The 18,100-nt window shown below is 37.9% G+C and overlaps 1 protein-coding gene across 1 annotated transcript in view; it reads left to right on the forward strand.

Annotated features, from left to right (window-relative positions):
• The window catches only part of KIF17 (kinesin family member 17), a 37,270-nt gene that overhangs the window by 5,202 nt on the left and 13,968 nt on the right, over positions 1 to 18,100 (forward strand). Inside the window, exons 2-8 of the mRNA XM_029283399.1 lie at positions 3,470 to 3,616; positions 5,149 to 5,250; positions 7,841 to 8,030; positions 9,129 to 9,581; positions 11,815 to 11,924; positions 12,898 to 13,045; positions 15,424 to 15,506. Of these exons, the coding sequence (XP_029139232.1) occupies positions 3,470 to 3,616; positions 5,149 to 5,250; positions 7,841 to 8,030; positions 9,129 to 9,581; positions 11,815 to 11,924; positions 12,898 to 13,045; positions 15,424 to 15,506 (1,233 nt within the window). The remainder of the gene's footprint in view (positions 1 to 3,469; positions 3,617 to 5,148; positions 5,251 to 7,840; positions 8,031 to 9,128; positions 9,582 to 11,814; positions 11,925 to 12,897; positions 13,046 to 15,423; positions 15,507 to 18,100) is intronic.

The raw sequence follows: 18,100 nt of genomic DNA on the forward strand, positions 1-18,100 counted from the left end.
TCCTGGGGATGGGGTCCTCCGTACCCGGGTTCCTTAGGGACTCAGGTGGTCTACTATGTCGTCTGACAAATTTTGTCAATATATATATATCGTACAATGTAGTAGCTGCTTGTGCTGGGACACATGATAAAACTCTGATTTTTTATTATTATTAATATATTAGTTTTCTAATTTTACATTTAGGTATTTAAAAAGCAACGTGGTGGCTGGGTTAATCAATAGTTGAATAACATACAAAAATCTTTAGTACAAATCTCAAGTTACAACATCAAATATTTCCTCTGTTTTTCCCTTAATATCTACTATCTCGTATTTAAGCTAATACAGTTCTTATTATATCAACTAAGTAAAAACATCATTATTACATTTATCAATAAATTTTTAGCTTATACATATCTTAATTACTTTTACATTCAATCTAAGAATTGGGAAAAAAACAATAACAGAACATTGATTGTCTAATCAATGTTCTGTTATTGTTTTTTCCCAATTCTTAGTTTCCCATCAATATTCAAATTTAACATTTGATATTTATAATTTCCAGGTTTTAGGTAACCAAAGTTTCCCTTATCTCAATTCATAACAGAATCTAATATTCAAAATACACATCTTATCTATTTGAGTATGGTCTTGTTCTATTTTCTAAAAGTTATCTATTTCCTACCATATTAAACCATCTAATTAATAATACAATATCCCCTTCAATAAATCAAAACCATTATATATATTGTCTGGGTTGATCAATAAATCAAACATATTCATATTTTTTTCTTTTGGGTCTAATATTTAAATATTAAACAAATAGAATCCTTGTTTTCAACTAATTTCCAAATATTTTAAATTTAATGATCAAAATTCCCCTTATCTCAACTACTCCCTTTAACCCTCTAATTAGTAATATGAAATCCCCTCTAATAAATCAAAACCCCAATTTTCTTCAGCCTTATTCTGGCTTTCTTCCTTTGCCAACTAGCCTTCCATGTCAATGCTTTTAAATCACCAAATAGATTTCCCTCTATTATTATATATATTATTTGAAATAAGAGAGACCATTTAGTTGCCATTTTTTTGGAAGGGCTAGCCCATTTGTGTTCATTAGATTGTCTCCCTATTATTCCAATTCCCCATGACTGTCCTGATATGTTTATCTTCCATTCAATCTGTTCTTCTTTCTCCTCAAATTTCTTCTGATTTATATAGAAAGTCTTTTCCATTTTCAGTGTTGTCACTCCCTTTTCTGGATTTTCCATTAACTGTATTTGTTGGTCAATTGAGTCCTCTGTCTTAGTATTTGATTGTTCCACTTCTTCTGTTATCTTCTGCATTGTTAATTCTTTGATAGTAGTCAACATTTGGGTTTGTATATCTAAGCTGGCATCTTGTTCTTTTATGTTTCATCTTATTTTGTCACAAGCTGAAAGAATGGTTTCATGTATTGCTTTCAACATGGAAAGGATATTTTCCTGGTCTTCATCCATATTCTCTTAATAGTGTGTTAAGTTGAGGACTTTAAAATCAGACGTTAAAATAGTTTTATAACTAGGTACGGGACCTCTATTTCATATATTATAGGTGGTCTTTATAGTAGAAGTTGTTTGTCAAGTAAGATTTTATAGTCCAAGATATTTCATCATCTCATGTAATAACCAATGTTCCTCAGATAAAGAAATAGGAAAGCAATTCCCCACATATAACTCTGAAAGTCAGTAAAGGTTTACATTCATAGTTCAAGCAGGCCAGTTATGCTGCCCAGAAATTCTCTTTACAGCTGAGTTTCTCACAGGTTGTATTTATCAATGTCGAAAGAGTTTGAAGTCTGGGCTTCAAGCCAAGTCTCTTTTAGGCAATAACAAGTTGTAATACCAAACTTTGCCACAAGATGTCACCGATGCTGTTTAACGTTTTTTAAATGCAAAATTTTTATAATCCTTTTTCCAGTTTTATTTCTTTTTTGTAAATAAAAACAAAAGTCTCCAGTAAAAATAAGAAAACAAGTTTCAGAAACATATAAATCCAATTAGATTAAAATTGTTCTTTTAGCACTTTAACTCCTCTGGGTAGTCAGTCACCGCTGTTCTTAGAGGGTGGGGTAGAAATTCCCTTCCCTCTCTCCTCACAGGGGGAAAAGATACTTTGAGCAGCTTTTACAGGAAAAGAAAATACTTAAGATCTTAAAGAGAAGATCAGATCTCACCCAGTTTCATCCGCGTTGCTTTAGAAGTGCTTGATGGTAAGTTTGACTTCGGCTGTCTGCAGCTTAGTGACGAGCCATATTGCTATGGCCAGTCTTTCCTCTGCTGGTTTGGAGGACTGCCCTGGATCAAGCAGAAGGGCTGCCGCCCTCCCGTGATCAAGTGGGGGTCCTCTCCTTGCTCATCGCCCCTACAGGGCGACTTTCAACCCTTTCCAGGGTCCCTCAGCGGAACGAAATCGAATGCGGAAGACAGAGCTCGCCTTCCAGTGGCCGCGACAGCCGCGATGGCAAACTGGAAGTTTCGAAAAACACTGGTTTTGATGTGTAACTGAAAAAGATGAGCAGAGATTGCCTTCCCAGTGGGCTGGAGGCTGGCAGAGGATATGGTTGTACATTCTTGCACTTAAGAAATGATTAGTCATACGAAGGCAACTTGATCGTGTAAATCAGCTATCCGAGTGATTATATTCTGCTAGAATCACTGGGAAGGAGATATTGATTAGGTTATTTGTAGATTGGATTAAGTCTGTTGTGCAAATGAACATTAGTTTCATGATTTACCTGGATGGAACAGTCTGAGAGTGCATCTGTCGGGTGGTCCCAGTAAGTGATAAGTTATTGACTCAGATGTTTAAAAAGGCTCTTAGGCTTTAAGTATATAGAAATGATATTTATGAAAATCCCCATGTTTCACATTAGTTCGTAACAGGATGCGCATTTAAAGGGTTTTTAATTTCTGTTCCCAGATAGAAACACGATTGCAAATGTTACATCTTTACCCCCAATAGATTATCGGGTTTGTTTTCCCTCACTCTCTCTCGTTCGTTCACCTCTTACTCCTATATAGAATTTTGGGCAATCTTGTGGAGGATAATGAGAATTCCAATTCCAGGTTGGAGCAAGCTATACTATTTTGCTTGTTCAAAATTTGTCAGTTGCAGAATTTACACGAAGTTGGGTGGTGTTTTCCTAGAAACCACTGAATACTTTCCCTATTAATTTGCATCTTTGTTTTTGTTGAAGCACCTGTCCAAAGATGCTTAGTTAATGGGCCTGAATGTTGGCCTCTCAATTTCCATTTCCAGATTCTATTTCTGTGTCTATAAGAAGAGATTGCTGAAACTCTTGGACAAGTTTAGTCACGCAAGCATGCTCCTGATTAGGTTGCTAGAAAGAGGATCCAGTAAGACAGGACAGATACTGAGGTAGAAACATACAAGTCCAAATTGTTTATTATTATTATTCTGATTGATTAATTGGTTTCTTCTTTTTCAGGGTGTTACAGAAGGCTATAATGGGACCATTTTTGCCTATGGGCAGACAGGCAGTGGGAAATCTTTTACCATGCAAGGGATTCTGGACCCACCTACCCAGAAGGGTATCATTCCCAGAGCCTTTGAACATTTGTTTGAGAGTGTGCAGGTATATCACTGATTAAAAAAATGTACAAAACAGTATCTAATTGTTGTTTAAACCACTGACTCTTCCGTGTTTCTTCTTCCAAAAACTCCAGTTCAACAACTTTGTGTGCCCCATTAAGAAACTGTCTTATCTCAGCCATTATAGTTTAGCTGCTGTGGGATCATGTGCTCTTATTTCCTCGTGGATGTGCTGATTTCCATCACTGCATAATATTAAAATACATTTCTATCTAATAGACCAGCCAGTCTACCTACTCTCTTACAGATAGGTGTTACCAGTCTTTCACTGCAGAAACATTAAAGAGAGATCCTGAACAACACAAGCATGAGTTAGATTTAGTAAAATTTAATATAATTCCATTTTATTAAAAAGACTATTATTTATTAATAATGTTCCTTACTGATACTCATATGACTATATTCAAATATGATTGAACTCATTCATACAACAGAGAAGGCTCAGAATATAATTCTCCTAAAGTCAACAGTGGCATTCTATGTTTGTGCCTGTACACATACACATATATAAGTGTATATTTGTATATGTATAATAACTATAATATGTTGAGGAGTGATATTTATGATAACATAAATTAGAAATAAATCTCAACTCTAATAATCATGGTATGGTGATACACTACAACAAGCAGTTTTAGCTATAACTTCTATCAAGAAAATTTGCACAGGTCTTATTGAAAGAGCACTAACAAAAAATGTTATATCATGCTCTTGTATAACATCTATTCATGTATAAGAAATTTTCCTAAAAGGTTTTGATCTGTGTTAGTTCACATGAAATATCCTCTTTATATTTTATTATTTTACATGTATTCCATATTTTATTCTCAGTGGATGCTATTCTTTATTTTCAAAATTTTAAGGACTACATCTTGAGAGATTGTGAATGACCTTCAACTTATTAAAAACATATTTCTCATATATTGAGAAATACCATGCAAGGGTATACCTTTTCCTTGAAATTAGATTTTCTGCTTCAGGCAGCTTGGACTAGGGTTGCAGAAGGGTTCACTACACAAAATAAGTAATTAAAATTCTAGAAGTAAATGGTGACTAAAGATATGATGACATCTTTCCAGTGATAGCAAAAGATAAGAGCTCTTATAAGTGAACCTCCTCCCTACAATGTGTTTTGATGGTACATTCTGATTTTGTATTAGTCATTGGGAGGTTCAAACTATATCAACCGTTTCGAAGATTCCTTTAAAACATTTTCTCCAAACATGCGTGCACACACAATGTGAGCTAACATATTTTAGAAGGTAACGATAATGTATGTTGCCCTGGCATTACTGGACTAAGTAAGTAGTATTAATAATGGTGTATTTATAAGCCATTTTCTTAACATGCTGTGTTGGTAGTTGCAGAGTGTTGGAGTACAACAACTCAGTCACAGATCATATGAAAATAGGATCAACCTATGTACCTATGGGAAATAAATCTCCCTGCCCCCACCAAATAAATTCTCAGACTGGAAATCTAAGAAATATTTTTCCTTTTATTTTATTTTTATAGTGTGCAGAAAACACCAAGTTTTTGGTGAGAGCCTCTTACCTAGAGATCTATAATGAAGAAATCAGAGACCTCCTGGGTCCAAACACCAAGCAGAAACTGGAGGTGAGGACAACAGACTAACAGGGCAAGAACTTAGTATGAAGTAAGTCAAACATCCCAACAATTGCCAGAAATTTAAGCTCTGACAATTCAGTGTGAGCAAAAGAAACTGTCAAGAATATATGTTATACAATGAAAAATTTATTACCGACATGAAATCAAAAATGGGACAGGTTAGCCCAATAAGTAACACATTGAATTAAGCAATAAATTAGGGTAATCCATTTCTCCATTCTGAAGGGACAAATTCTTGAACATTCTGGGTTCTGCCATCTCTCCCCATCAGTTAAAATCAAGATGGGCCAAATTTCTGCATGTCTATGTTCATATCTGTTTTCTCAGAATGGAGAAATGGTTAGTGAAGATAAAACAACTTGCTGATAGGGAAAAATTGACGTGTTGGTTAGAGAAAAGATACTATCTATGTTTATTGTTGACTAGAAACATTTTATAGACTTTTTGCATAAAACAGAAAAAAATGAACATGCTAAATGATTAGAGGAGATATAGAAAGAAGAGTCATGATGTAACTTAGAGGAAGAGGTAAATCTACAATTGTACTTGTAACTGTTGTAAAGAAGATCAGAAACCATTTCTTTGTATCTTTTTTCTTTCTTTTCCACTTTTCTTTTACTTTTTCTTTCTTTCTTGCACTGTTAGCGTTTTCTTTGATTTCTTTTTCTTTTCCTTACATTATCTTAGTTTGTATTAGTTTTTGCCTTTGTTTTTAAACTTTTTAAATAAAATTATATAAAAAAGGAGAAATTATCCCTTTGGATACTCAGTAGCAAGGCATTCATTTAGTAGTAAAACACCATTATACTATACTATACAGGTAATCCCCGAGTTACAAGCATTCACTTAATGCTCATTTGAAGTTACGCGATAAGCGTCACCCAGTGCTTTCAAGCAAGTCTGAAATTACGAATATGGCAGCACCACGGCAGTCGTTCGCCTTTACGAGCAACTGCAGTGGCACTGCAACACTCGCCCTGGTTATTCCCTCCCTCCCCACCACCACCCCCGGGTCTCCCTAGGCACCAGGCCTTCAGTACTCACCTTGCAAAGATCAAGATCCTTTGCTTTCTTGGCTGCTCCAGGCCTTCGGTGCATTCGCAGAGAATGGAGGCCTTAAGTAACACAAGATCACATGAGATCAGTGGGGCGAGATCTTACACTACTGATCTTGCGTGATCTCATGGTACTTTAGGTCTCTGTTCTCTGCAACAGAGAATGGAACTGAAGCCGGGGGGCGGCGATCTGAGTGCCGGACACCTTCTTCTGGCGGCTGCTGCTTGGATCCGAGGCCAGGGGATGCTTCCGCGGTCCTCTGGTGGCCCGATCCTGGCACTGACACCTTCTCCAGGCCGCTGCCACCCGGATCTGAGGCCGGGGGGGACACTTCCATGGCCCTCCAGCGGCTCGTTTCTGGGTGGCAATGGTCTGGAGAAGGCCTCCGGTGCCCAGATCATGCCACCGGAGGGGCGCAGAAGCATTCCCCACCCTCAGATCTGGGCGGCAGCGGCCTGGAGAAGGCCTCTGGTGCCTGGATCGGGCCACCAGAGGGCCGCGGAAGCATTCCCCGGCCTCAAATATGGGCAGAAGTAGGAACCACGGCAGAGAGGAGACGGATCTTTTCACAGTGAGTCTGGCGTGGCAGGAAGGAAGGGGGAAGCATGAGGTATCTTAGTGGGTCAGGAAGGCCTTGGGGGCCTGTTCCATCACTAGACCCTCCATGGCCTTTTCCACCCTAAGATACCTCATGTTCACGTAACAAGCCATGTGCGTCTTAACAAGCAAGTGAGTGATCTCGTTTGAGGTACAAGATTCACTCCCACAAGTTTTCGAGTTACGAGTGGAATCGGCAGCTCCATTATACTCATAACTCGAGGACCACCTGTATTGTATATTCAAGACTTTCCTTCTGGTTGATTACACCTTGAGCATCTAGGGGCAGTGTGGACAACCATTGTTATTTTGAGGAGTTGAGTGACATGCTTTGGTTCTCCTTCATATTAAAAAACATCCAGAAGTTTAGAGCTCATTCTGAGGTAGCCTGCTTGCTTTTCACTCTTGCTCACTGAACAAAGGTGAAGAGGCATGTAGTTTCAAAGCTTTTCCCACAGTGAAAGTCTCAGACTTTCAATTCCCATCCCAGAATTATGTGTCAGCCAGTCAAGGTCAGGTCCTGCAGTCTCCTTACCATAGCAGGACCATGACTGCCAAGTTTTGATAAAAATTGTAGAGTTGTTATTGTTTGTTGGGGGCTTCCACGTGAAACCCAATACTGTGGTACTGTGAAAACTGGACGCCCTTGAGGTGTCTCTGCTGGATCTCCTGGCAGCTTATAAGGGATTTGGGTATCATCTTGTTTGGTAAGTGTACTTTTTTATGTTATGCCTGAGCTAACAATAAAGCTTAAATCCCTTTATTCACTTTGTCCTTATTGTATTCTGGATCCAAAATAACCAATTGCCTGGACACCTGATTACTGCCCTGACACTTGATGAAACAGAGCTTCTGGCCATTTCTTAGTCTATACAGTTCTCTGCAGCCTTCATTGTAATTGTTGCTCTAATGACCCTCCTTGCAGCTGAAGGAGCATCCAGAGAAAGGGGTGTATGTGAAGGGTCTTTCACAGCACACAGTACATAGTATCACGCAGTGCGAGCGCATCATGGAGACAGGCTGGAAAAATCGTGCAGTGGGCTATACCTTGATGAACAAGGACTCCTCGCGTTCCCATTCTATCTTCACCATCAATATGGAAATCTACGTTGTAGGTAAAAATGAAATGTAGATGGGTAAGGTGGTGGGTTGAGATAGCATAAAGCAGATTTCTGGATCTCTGCTGGTGAAGCAGGGAGAAAAGAATCAAAAGAAAATTTAATTCCTGTGAAAATGAAATTGTGTTCCACAATTGATCTGTGGATGTTGTATAAAGGTTTGGCTGTCCCGAGACTGTTTTCTTCTAAGCAATAACAGCTACCTGTAAAGATATTGCATAGTGGAACCTACAAAATCTTTCATTTGACTACAAATCTTAAAATCATGCTTCCGATTCTCTTATACTGTCATAGAAGATTGTGCATAGCTGCTTCATGTCATTTATTCCTAGCCAGGTTATCATTGGTTTCACATAGTTAAGCCAAAAATTATTTTAATCATACCGGTACTTTGTTGAACAACTAATGGAAACCTAATTCACACATAACACTAAACCAAAATCACTTTGGCTGGTGTTGTGTGTTACCAAGCAAACTACATCATGTTTTAGCTTAATTTTTTTAGTGCAAGCTGTTCAGTTTGCTATTTTACACATCTGAGTTATTTTTTAATGACATGTAGCATTATTTTAATCTTGTTTAATGTTCATTTTTGTTCTACACCTCCCAAAGTCACATTAGTTGAGTTGGACAGACATATAAATATTTAAAATAAATTAAATAAAAAACATTTTTCTTATACATTTTAATGTAGAGGAACATTGTAATGGAGGAATGGAGTGTGTTGGTTCATTCAAATGCTTCATCACTTTATCTTATTTTATCCTTGAGTAAACGTGATCCACATGGTTCAGTTTTTGAAATGCCTGCAGATATACTTTCTGACACCTGAAATGAACAGAAATAATTTTCTTATCACTGGCAGAGGAAGTATGCATTCCTTACATTTTAGGGCAGCTTTTCTAAATCTGACACGTGTTGGATGAGGTTGGACTGTAACAGATGAGCTAACAACCTTATTGGCTGGGAAGTCTGGGAGATGCAATCCCAAGTAATCTGAATGATGTCAGGTTGGTGAAGACTATAACGTACAATTTAGGAGCTACTTTCTCTTTCAAGAATTTTGATCACCCCAAATTCATTCTTTTTATCCAGATGAGAGAGGTCAAGATCATCTGAGGGCTTCAAAGCTCAATCTGGTAGACCTTGCTGGGAGTGAGAGGCAGTCTAAAACTGGAGCTGTTGGTGAGCGCTTCAAAGAGGCCACCAAAATCAACCTGTCTCTCTCAGCACTTGGCAATGTGATCTCAGCCCTGGCAGATGGAAGATGCAGGCATGTCCCTTACCGAGACTCCAAACTGACTCGGGTGCTGCAGGACTCTCTTGGAGGTAATACCAAGACACTTATGGTGGCATGCTTGTCTGCTGCTGACAACAATTATGATGAGACTCTTAGCAGTTTGCGCTATGCCCACCGAGCCAAGAACATCCGCAACAAGCCTCGCATCAATGAGGACCCTAAAGATGCTCTCCTGAGGGAGTACCAGGAGGAGATCAAGCATTTGAGGGCTATCTTGGCTCAGCAGATGAACCTGAATAACTTACAAGGTAGGGCCCATTTAGTTGTTGATGGTACATTTGTCTTAATACTGATGATGTTACCTAGTTTGGGTAATGAAACGTCTGCAAAAAAAGAACTAAGCTCAGAGAGCACCAAGGTCCTATCTATTGTGTTAGTTCCTTGGGTTGTTTGCTTGAAAAAAAGTTTATCTTCTTCAACAATGACATCCACTGCATTATTACAAAGCAGGGACACTGTCCACTTTCCCGTTAGTTGTCTGACAAGTGAAAGGAAGAATTAAGAACATGTTTATGCAAGTTGCATTCAATGACTAGAGATGTGAGGGCCCCAGAGGAACAAAATGGAAAATGTTTGTGAAGGAATAAGAACACTGGGTATATTTTTTATTTATTTCCAGGGACAATTCTTTTTAATTGTTTTGTTTTCAAATGATAGAAAGTGTGCTGCTTGTAAAGAAGCCTCAGATTTCCATCCTTGATATCTCCAAGAAAAAGATCAAATCAAATAATATTATCCTGATCTTGCCATTCTATCAAAAGAAAGCTAATTCAACAAATTACATTGAACCAACATTTAGAATCTGCTACACAAATGTAATACTTTTTATAAAGATATCCAAGCACAATTTATCCAAAGACCTTCAGACATTGATAAATCCCAATGTTTGGAATATAGTTCAGTAATCCTTTAGCTTGTTTCAACTTTATTTTTTTCCCAAGAAATTAGTTCACCCTAGTAATAACATCTAACCAATAAAGAATTCCCAGTGAGGGTAATCTTAAAATGTGTACTAGAGTTCCTTTGTGTATATTGCATCTCAACCATGGAAAGGATAACAGCTAATTTCTTTTTTTAACATGCTTTGGGGAAATCTAATAAACTTCCAAAAGTATTTTTACTGAATTTAACGAGTTTTTAGATCTAAGATCTAAGATGCCCTTAATGCTGGCAAACCATTTTTCCATGATGCATTGATACTTTAAAAGTCTCTTAAAATGGTGGGGAGGAAATGGCATTTTCCCAGAAATCCAGTACTCGTATTGTAAATTCTGGGAAATCATGCTTTTTCGTCAAATTGTGGATACAAAATCTAGATTGCCTGCAGCAGCTAAATATAAGCACATATTTCCCGTGCTAAAATAATGAAAAGAACAAAATGTTGAAAGTTCATCTATCCAGAATTAACATGGACAGTATCCAAGTTGTAGAAGTTGTGGTAATTTCAGTCACTATAATATAGCAGAAGAATCTTGCTGCCAGGACCATTTTCAAGCCATCTTGGGCTTATCTGCACTGTGTGGTTACCTGGTTGCCAGAATGGACCAGCAACCATTTCTTAAATCAAGACCAGGCAATGTCACTCTATACTTACCTCCTCCCATTGCACATTTGAGGTGGGATTTTCCCCCCCTGCATTTTTAAAGCAATCCATTTCCCTAAGTAGTATTTTGAATGCTCCTTGCCATTCTACTGTCTTACAAGATAACCTCAGCAGCTCACCGATTAATTAACAAAATTAAAAATGCCTTCTGAACTGAATCAGTGATTACTCTGGTCTCCAATATATTCTAGAGTTAGTTTTACCAGGAACGAAGGATAGAAAGCCTACCTTCTGAATAGAAAGTCACTAGGTCAAAATCCAGCAGAAATCTAAAAATAAACTTACTATTTTTCTTTGGATTATCTTTCTCCCATGCGTTTATTTTTTTAATAAATTGATGAGTATATCATTTTCTCCTTTTTTTTTAATTCACAGCAGCTCATGAGGAACAAATGTAATGTTTGTTTAAAGCAAGTTTCTGCCAAGTTTCAAGCAACAACCAGCCAAATAAAAGTTGTTACAACCATTGTGTTATTACAGTAATCAAGATAGCTGTAGAACTCTAGAAAACATAAAGAGAACAATAGGGCAATAAAAGGAATTTTAATTTTTGTTGATTGTTGTGCTTACACATATATACACTTCAATGCTTTTAATTCTCACTATTCAATTCAATTATAGACATGTATAAATATATATATGTCTTAGAAGACTTGCTTTCCTGAAACAGAAAAGTGGGTTGGGACAGCAGCGGAAGAATTGTATAGGAGGAGGATGTAGCAACCTGCCATCCAGACTGAATTCCTTGCAAACTGCTGCCCAAGTGTCTCAGTGTCAAGCCAGCATGAGCACAGGAGAAGAGCAACTGAAGGGTTCAATATGGATAAGCCTCTAAGGCATGCACCTTTTTTAGTTACTGTATTTCCTTCCTTCCTTAGTGGAATGTTCTCACTTGTTACCTCCTGAGGTGGTTCAGCCTGAGGACAAGCTAGAAGTTGCTCCTGAGTTCCAGGCAGATGTTGAGAAAGAGAAGCAACTAATCCGAGAAGTAAGTTGGCCATGTCCTCTGAACGTTGGTACAGGAAGAACGTTCTATGCTGAAGTTTTCCTCAATCTGATCTTCCAGATAGGTTAATTTACATAAGCCCTAGCCAGCATGGCGGATTGAGAGCCATAGAGGCTTCCTAGTATAGACAGGCTGTTAACTGACTTTTAGGGAATAACAAAAATCACCCAACAAGGAAGCTGAATCATGAGGCTCTTTTCCCTTTGAAAACATATATTTCAAATTGATTCATTAAAGAAGTGTGTGGGTGCGGGTGAGGCTTCTACATGAGCCTGTAAAAAAGATGCTGCTACTTTTGGGAGCTTAAAGATAAAAGTGATGGTGTCAATAAACTTCCCTGGGAAATATTTTCTGAAGATGGCATTATCTCTGAAAAAAAAATTGTCCATTAGATCTCAGCTATCTGTTTTTGTTTGTGAACTTCAAGATGTGGCATTTTGAGAAAACACAACTAAGAAAGAAGGCATTTCTGAAATATTGTTCACTGTCTATTTTTCTGACCGTTTTAACATTATTAAGGCGTGGTTAACTATTTGTGGTCATTGGCTTTGGCTAGCTTTCCAGAAATAACTTATAATTTATAGCCCTGGAGATTCAAAGTGGTTTACATACAAGAATAATGAAGGCTAATTCTACTTAGCTTTAGGTTAGTGAAAACAACGTCTGCCAAGGTCACAAAACTGAGCTTCTATAAAAGCCTCCACAACTAGGCATCCACTAAGTAAATTGGAATGCAAGTCTATAATTCCTGTTCTTTGCCTAAAAGATTTAAAGTCACTGTCAATCACAAACACATCCTCTAGTCTAGAAGGTAAGATAGGCTAGAGGATTTTTTATTATTTGTTTTAATTAAATTTATTCTATATGCCACCCCTCTCTTTCTACAAAGCGACTCTGGGTGGTTCAAAGACGCATTACAATAGATTGCCTTGGCTGATTTTCCTGACATTTTCAGGAGTATGAGGAGAAGCTGGCCCATCTGAAGGCAGAATATGAAGCTGAACAAGAATCTCGTTTCCGGCTTGAGGAAGACATCAGTGCCTTGAGGAATGCTTATGATCTGAAGTTCCACACTTTGGAAGAGAGTGACAGGAAAGAAGTGGGTACAAGTGGAACAGGTACATGTGAAAGATTTTTTGGATCTTACAGACAAGATTGTAGGTAAAGTAGGGATCAGCATGTGCACCAAACTTGATGCAGAATGTCGCCTTATTATAACAATTATTATATCATAATTAAAATGTAAATTTTCTTAGTTAGAAAATATGCATAATTATTTATTATACATCTTGATCAAGACACAGTACTAATCCAAAAACAAAATAGTTACAAAATTCCACCCATTAAAATGTGTTCATAACTTGATCAACCAGTAAAACCAATATTTAGAACTAAAACAAATGCAACAACTTACATATTAAAAGGATGTCCTAAAATACTCCAGAACATGTGTGCATCCATGATTAATATAAAACTAACCATAACTTGGAAAGTACTCTTATTACTCTGAGTAGGGTAGAATAACCAAGCCTCATGCTAATCCACTAGTCAAATAAAATGGGTCATTAAAAACTATCACATTTGGAGAGATGAAGATAAGGAGAAGGCTGATTTCTAGATTTTCAGGCTTGAGACCTGAAATCCCAGAGCCCAGAGATTGCAATCCTGGAATGGCGAACTAAAAGACAATTTTGTCCCAGGGGAACACAAAGAACTAGCAGGAGGAAACAAGGCAGACAAATATAGGATTATGAATGCGGGGCTCTGATTGTAAGCACCCATCGTTTGAACCAGACTGACTCATGTAGGGAGCCAATGAAGAACCTTGTAATGGAACAAAACACAAGAATAGTGTGAAAACCTCAGGCAGCCTGAACAACACTGCTGTGGATTAAAGTCAGTGATGGAGAGACGAACTGAGAACACCTATCAGGAAACTACTATCGTAATTTTAGATTGAAACACCTGAAACAGATATAAAGTCAGAGTGCCTTCTTCTGTTGAACTCCTCTTGCATCCTATGAATATTATGAAATGACAATTTGCAACTGTTTTACTGTAAGATCAGTAAATGGGTGCATCTGTTAACGGGGAGAGGAAGCTAGAGAACTGTCCTGAGACAAACAGGAAAATAATGGAGAATGAGAAGGATAATGAAGCAGAAACTCAGCTGTCTATGTCTTGTCCCATTCAACCTGAGACAATAAGATCCAAGACGAAACTTCAATAAACAGTCTATCATGTATTGTCATCAGGGATTACAAAATTAGAGATTTTTTGTGGTGTGTGTGTGTGAGTGAGAGAGAGAGAGAAAGAGAAGGAGGGAGGGAGAGAGAGGGAGAGAGAGAGACTGCCTTCTTAATGACTAGCAAAAGCAGTAATATATTAAGCAAAATATTAAAATTGAAGAATATTTTATGCAAAGTAGAACAATATGCACACTTCCTCCAGACCATCTGGAACAAGATAGGATTAATTAATAATATGGATTCCAGAAAGAGATCCTAGTAGACAGTATAGTCACATCTTAGATTTAATAAACATAACAGCAGAAAATTCCATGTCTGATATTTTAATATCTGTTCAAAAGTTCCAGAGAAAATTGATAGGGCCAATGTTGTCTTGAGGCATGGCAAAACTCTTTATTTTGGGCAATGAATGGTAAGCTTACGCATGTGTATGTTGCAGCCCCCAAGCAGATTCCCTGTCATATTGCAGAAGCACATTATGCTACCATCTTCTTGTTTCTACTGATTGCAGTTACCATCTGCTAACTCCTTTGCCAGCTGGGGAACATTTTCCCTGCCAACAGGAAGGTGGCTGGCTGACTCTTCGGAGCAGTAAGCCCAGTGTCCTCCCTCAGATTTTAGACAGTATTCTGGGGAGATCCAGTGGGTAGTTCTTGCTTTGGCTTTTGGAAGAGATGAACAATGGAGTTTTTGGAGTAGCCAGAGGGCCAAAGGTTTTGCTCTAGTTAACTTTTACTTCTTTTACTACTGGGATCTTGTGAATCAAGACCATCCAGAGTGAAGTGCTGATGCTTATATGGCACCAGCTATGCCTTTAGTTTTCATCCTTTATCCTAGAAAATCTATGGAAACTGGTGTCTTGCAGGAGTTGTAGATCAAATTAAACTGCACAAATAAACTAAACAAGATGGAAGTGCTGCTCTTTGAGTGGCTCCCAAACTCTGATCAAAGGCACTCACATAAAGCATATTGCAATGCTCTATAAGTCACATGGATATAACCAGGATAGACTCTGGAAAGTTGTTGTAGTGAATCAGTGAGTTGTTAAACAGCATCACCATCTGTCTCTTCATAGAGACCTCAAAGCAGTGAGGAGGCCCAAAATGTTTGTCTGGCCCTTCAGAGAGCTTAGCTGCATTTAATCTCTCAAATCAATTCCAACCACAAAAGGTTAACAGAGGTTTCTCCTAATGGCTTCTTCTTATTTTATCTCCATTTCCTGTTTGTTCTAGAAATGGCAGAGTCAGCTGAAGCTCTTTCTGACCAAGCTCCTTCGCCCCTCATCCCTGCTGCAGATACTGAATTATCAGCTAAGGTATTCTGCCAGACGGAACTCTTATGTCCTTGTTATAAAACAGCAAAGGAGAAGTGGGATTGTCTTTATGTCACCAATAGCAGAATGTTCACAAAATGCTTTCAAGTCAGATGAAGTAGATTTAGCAATACTGCGTGCTTTGAGGAGAGAAAAATTGGGTTTTCTAATTATTGTAATTCTTAGTGCTTCAAAATGTTATAATATCTTGAGGGTAATCCTAGAATGCATTTATATATGAATTGCTTTTTTTTTTTTACAATTCATATTATTTACAAGGAAAACTTCCTTGACGTTCAATGCCGAAACGACTGCTGCCAGCAGAATTGGAGAGATATCTCAAAACTACATCCAACAATAAACTAATATCAATTAACAATAAAACACATTTTATTGGGAGATGAAATATTAGATCTGTCCCCAGCCTGGCTCTTCAGGCTTTCCAACAGTGTATCCATCACTATTTTAATCAAGCCCAATGTCAGCTTTTCAAGGCAGACCAGATTAGGAAGCCAAAGTTATGAAAGCTTTTACTATTTTTATTATAAGGTTACAATCAGAGAATCTTGCAAGTCTGAATGCACCGCCCCCCTTTATCTTCAAGAGAACTTAGGCAGGGTCAGGTTTTTCTCAAATTACATTTTCCCCTTGGACTCAAATTTCTTTTCTGTAATTGTTGTTTTGGTTGCAGCTCTTACACTTGTTCCTCAAGGTTATTGCTGTTGCCCTCTACTGTACATCCATCTGCCCTGCTGTTTGTCATCCTGTATCCTTCCACCTTTCAAGAGAGTTAGGTCTTTGCATCTTGTGTCCCGAGTATGATCATTTGACACTAGTCATTTGTGCCTCAATTGAAAACTCTGCAATTCTTTATTCTATACGCTTTTGGTTTGCTTTCTTGTGCTATCTACAGTATTCTCAAAAATTTTCTCTAACACCAGAGTTTAAAAGCGTCAGCATGCATTTTTTTCTGCCTCTTCAAAAATCTGATTTTTGTTCCCAGTGAATGTCACCAGGGAAACTATTAGCTGCACAGTTCTGGTCTTTGTAGATGTAGATGCACCACAACATCAGAATATCTTTTCCATACTAGTTTCTGATCTATTTCTTCACTACTGATTTCTTGATGCTGATAGCTGGTCTTAAAGATAAGAAGCTGTTCATCACTTCAGTATCCTTCATTGTCAGTTCTAAGGATGATAGCAGTACCTGTTCTCATTATTTTTATATTTTTATATGATTATAGTCATTTCTTACTGGACTGCTCGACTTTAATTGCTAGAGCTTGTGGATGATTTTTATTTTCTACTCTCGGGGTAGAGCCATCAGCACAGCACACGTTATTGTTGTTTCTTTCTCCAGGTTTTAAACTGTGCACATCTTCCATCAATACCCTTAATATTTATTCAACTACATGCTGAATATATAACAAACTAATACACAGTCTTGACTAACTCTTTTGCCAATCTGGAATCTTTGTTTTGCATGCTCTGTCTTGGCTGTGGTTTCCTGTCCCATGTATAAGTTTCACATGAGGACAATGAAATGTTCTGGCACTCCCTATTTTGCTAAGCCTATTCCACATCTTGACACAGCCAACACAATCCTTGTATTAATAATAATACTGTCAGTTTAATTTTTGTGTAGTCTGGTGATATCAGCGCATAAGGCATCATTTTGGTTATTTGAAAGTTATTGAATATTAGCATCCTTTGATTGGCAGAAAGTAATACATTATTCTCCTGCTTCACTTCTGTTACATAGATCATATAGTTCAACTAGGTTTTTCTCTTTACTGTTTCTAACGTTGGCATTGTAGTCTCCAACCACAAGCAGCACATCTTGCTTGCAAGTTCTATTTCAGATTGGACTTGACATAAAACCCGTTAACCTTCTTTTCTTCTGCATCATTGGTTAAAGCATAAATTTGGACCATCATATTGTACCCAAGTGCGAGCTTTGTTGTATTCTTTCTGACTATGAAAGAAATTCCAGTCTTTCTGTGTTTTTTGTGCCTTGAGTAGTAAACTGTATGGTTCTCTGACTGAAAGGATCCAAGTCCACCCCAATGATGCATAATATATTCATGTCTAGCTGATTCATTTCATTTTTTACTGTGTTAAGCTTCTTACATTCCCTGTAAGAGTATATGATAAAGTATAGGTTTACCAGTGCCTTCTCCGACATATGTAATTATATCTTTGCTTTTGTCATTAAAGTAATCCTCTACCTCCCAGAAGCTCCCTATAGGACAGCTACCCAATGTAGGTACCTGCTTGCTTTAGCTGAACAGTTGAAATGACCTTCAAGCCTTAGGTATAAATACTCCCAGCATTCTTCACTCATCGCTTCCAAGAAAAACACCTTTCCCACTAGCTCTGATGAGGCAGCATAGCAAGACTTGAGGGGGAATCAGATGTTAACCTTGTGAAGCTCAGTGAGACTTTTCCTCCATGTCTATTTTTTCTTGTTGTTGTTGTGCCATATCCGTTATCGGACGTTGGCGATCATGTTGGCGATCCTGTTTTTATCAGCAGCCGCACGAAAAAGAGCTGCTGAGTTTTGTCCAAACCAGTCCCTTAGATTTTGAAGCCACG

Source organism: Protobothrops mucrosquamatus, unplaced genomic scaffold, assembly GCF_001527695.2.
Source record: "Protobothrops mucrosquamatus isolate PMUCROS unplaced genomic scaffold, P.Mucros_1.0 scaffold76, whole genome shotgun sequence".
Classification (NCBI taxonomy): Eukaryota; Metazoa; Chordata; class Lepidosauria; order Squamata; family Viperidae; genus Protobothrops; species Protobothrops mucrosquamatus.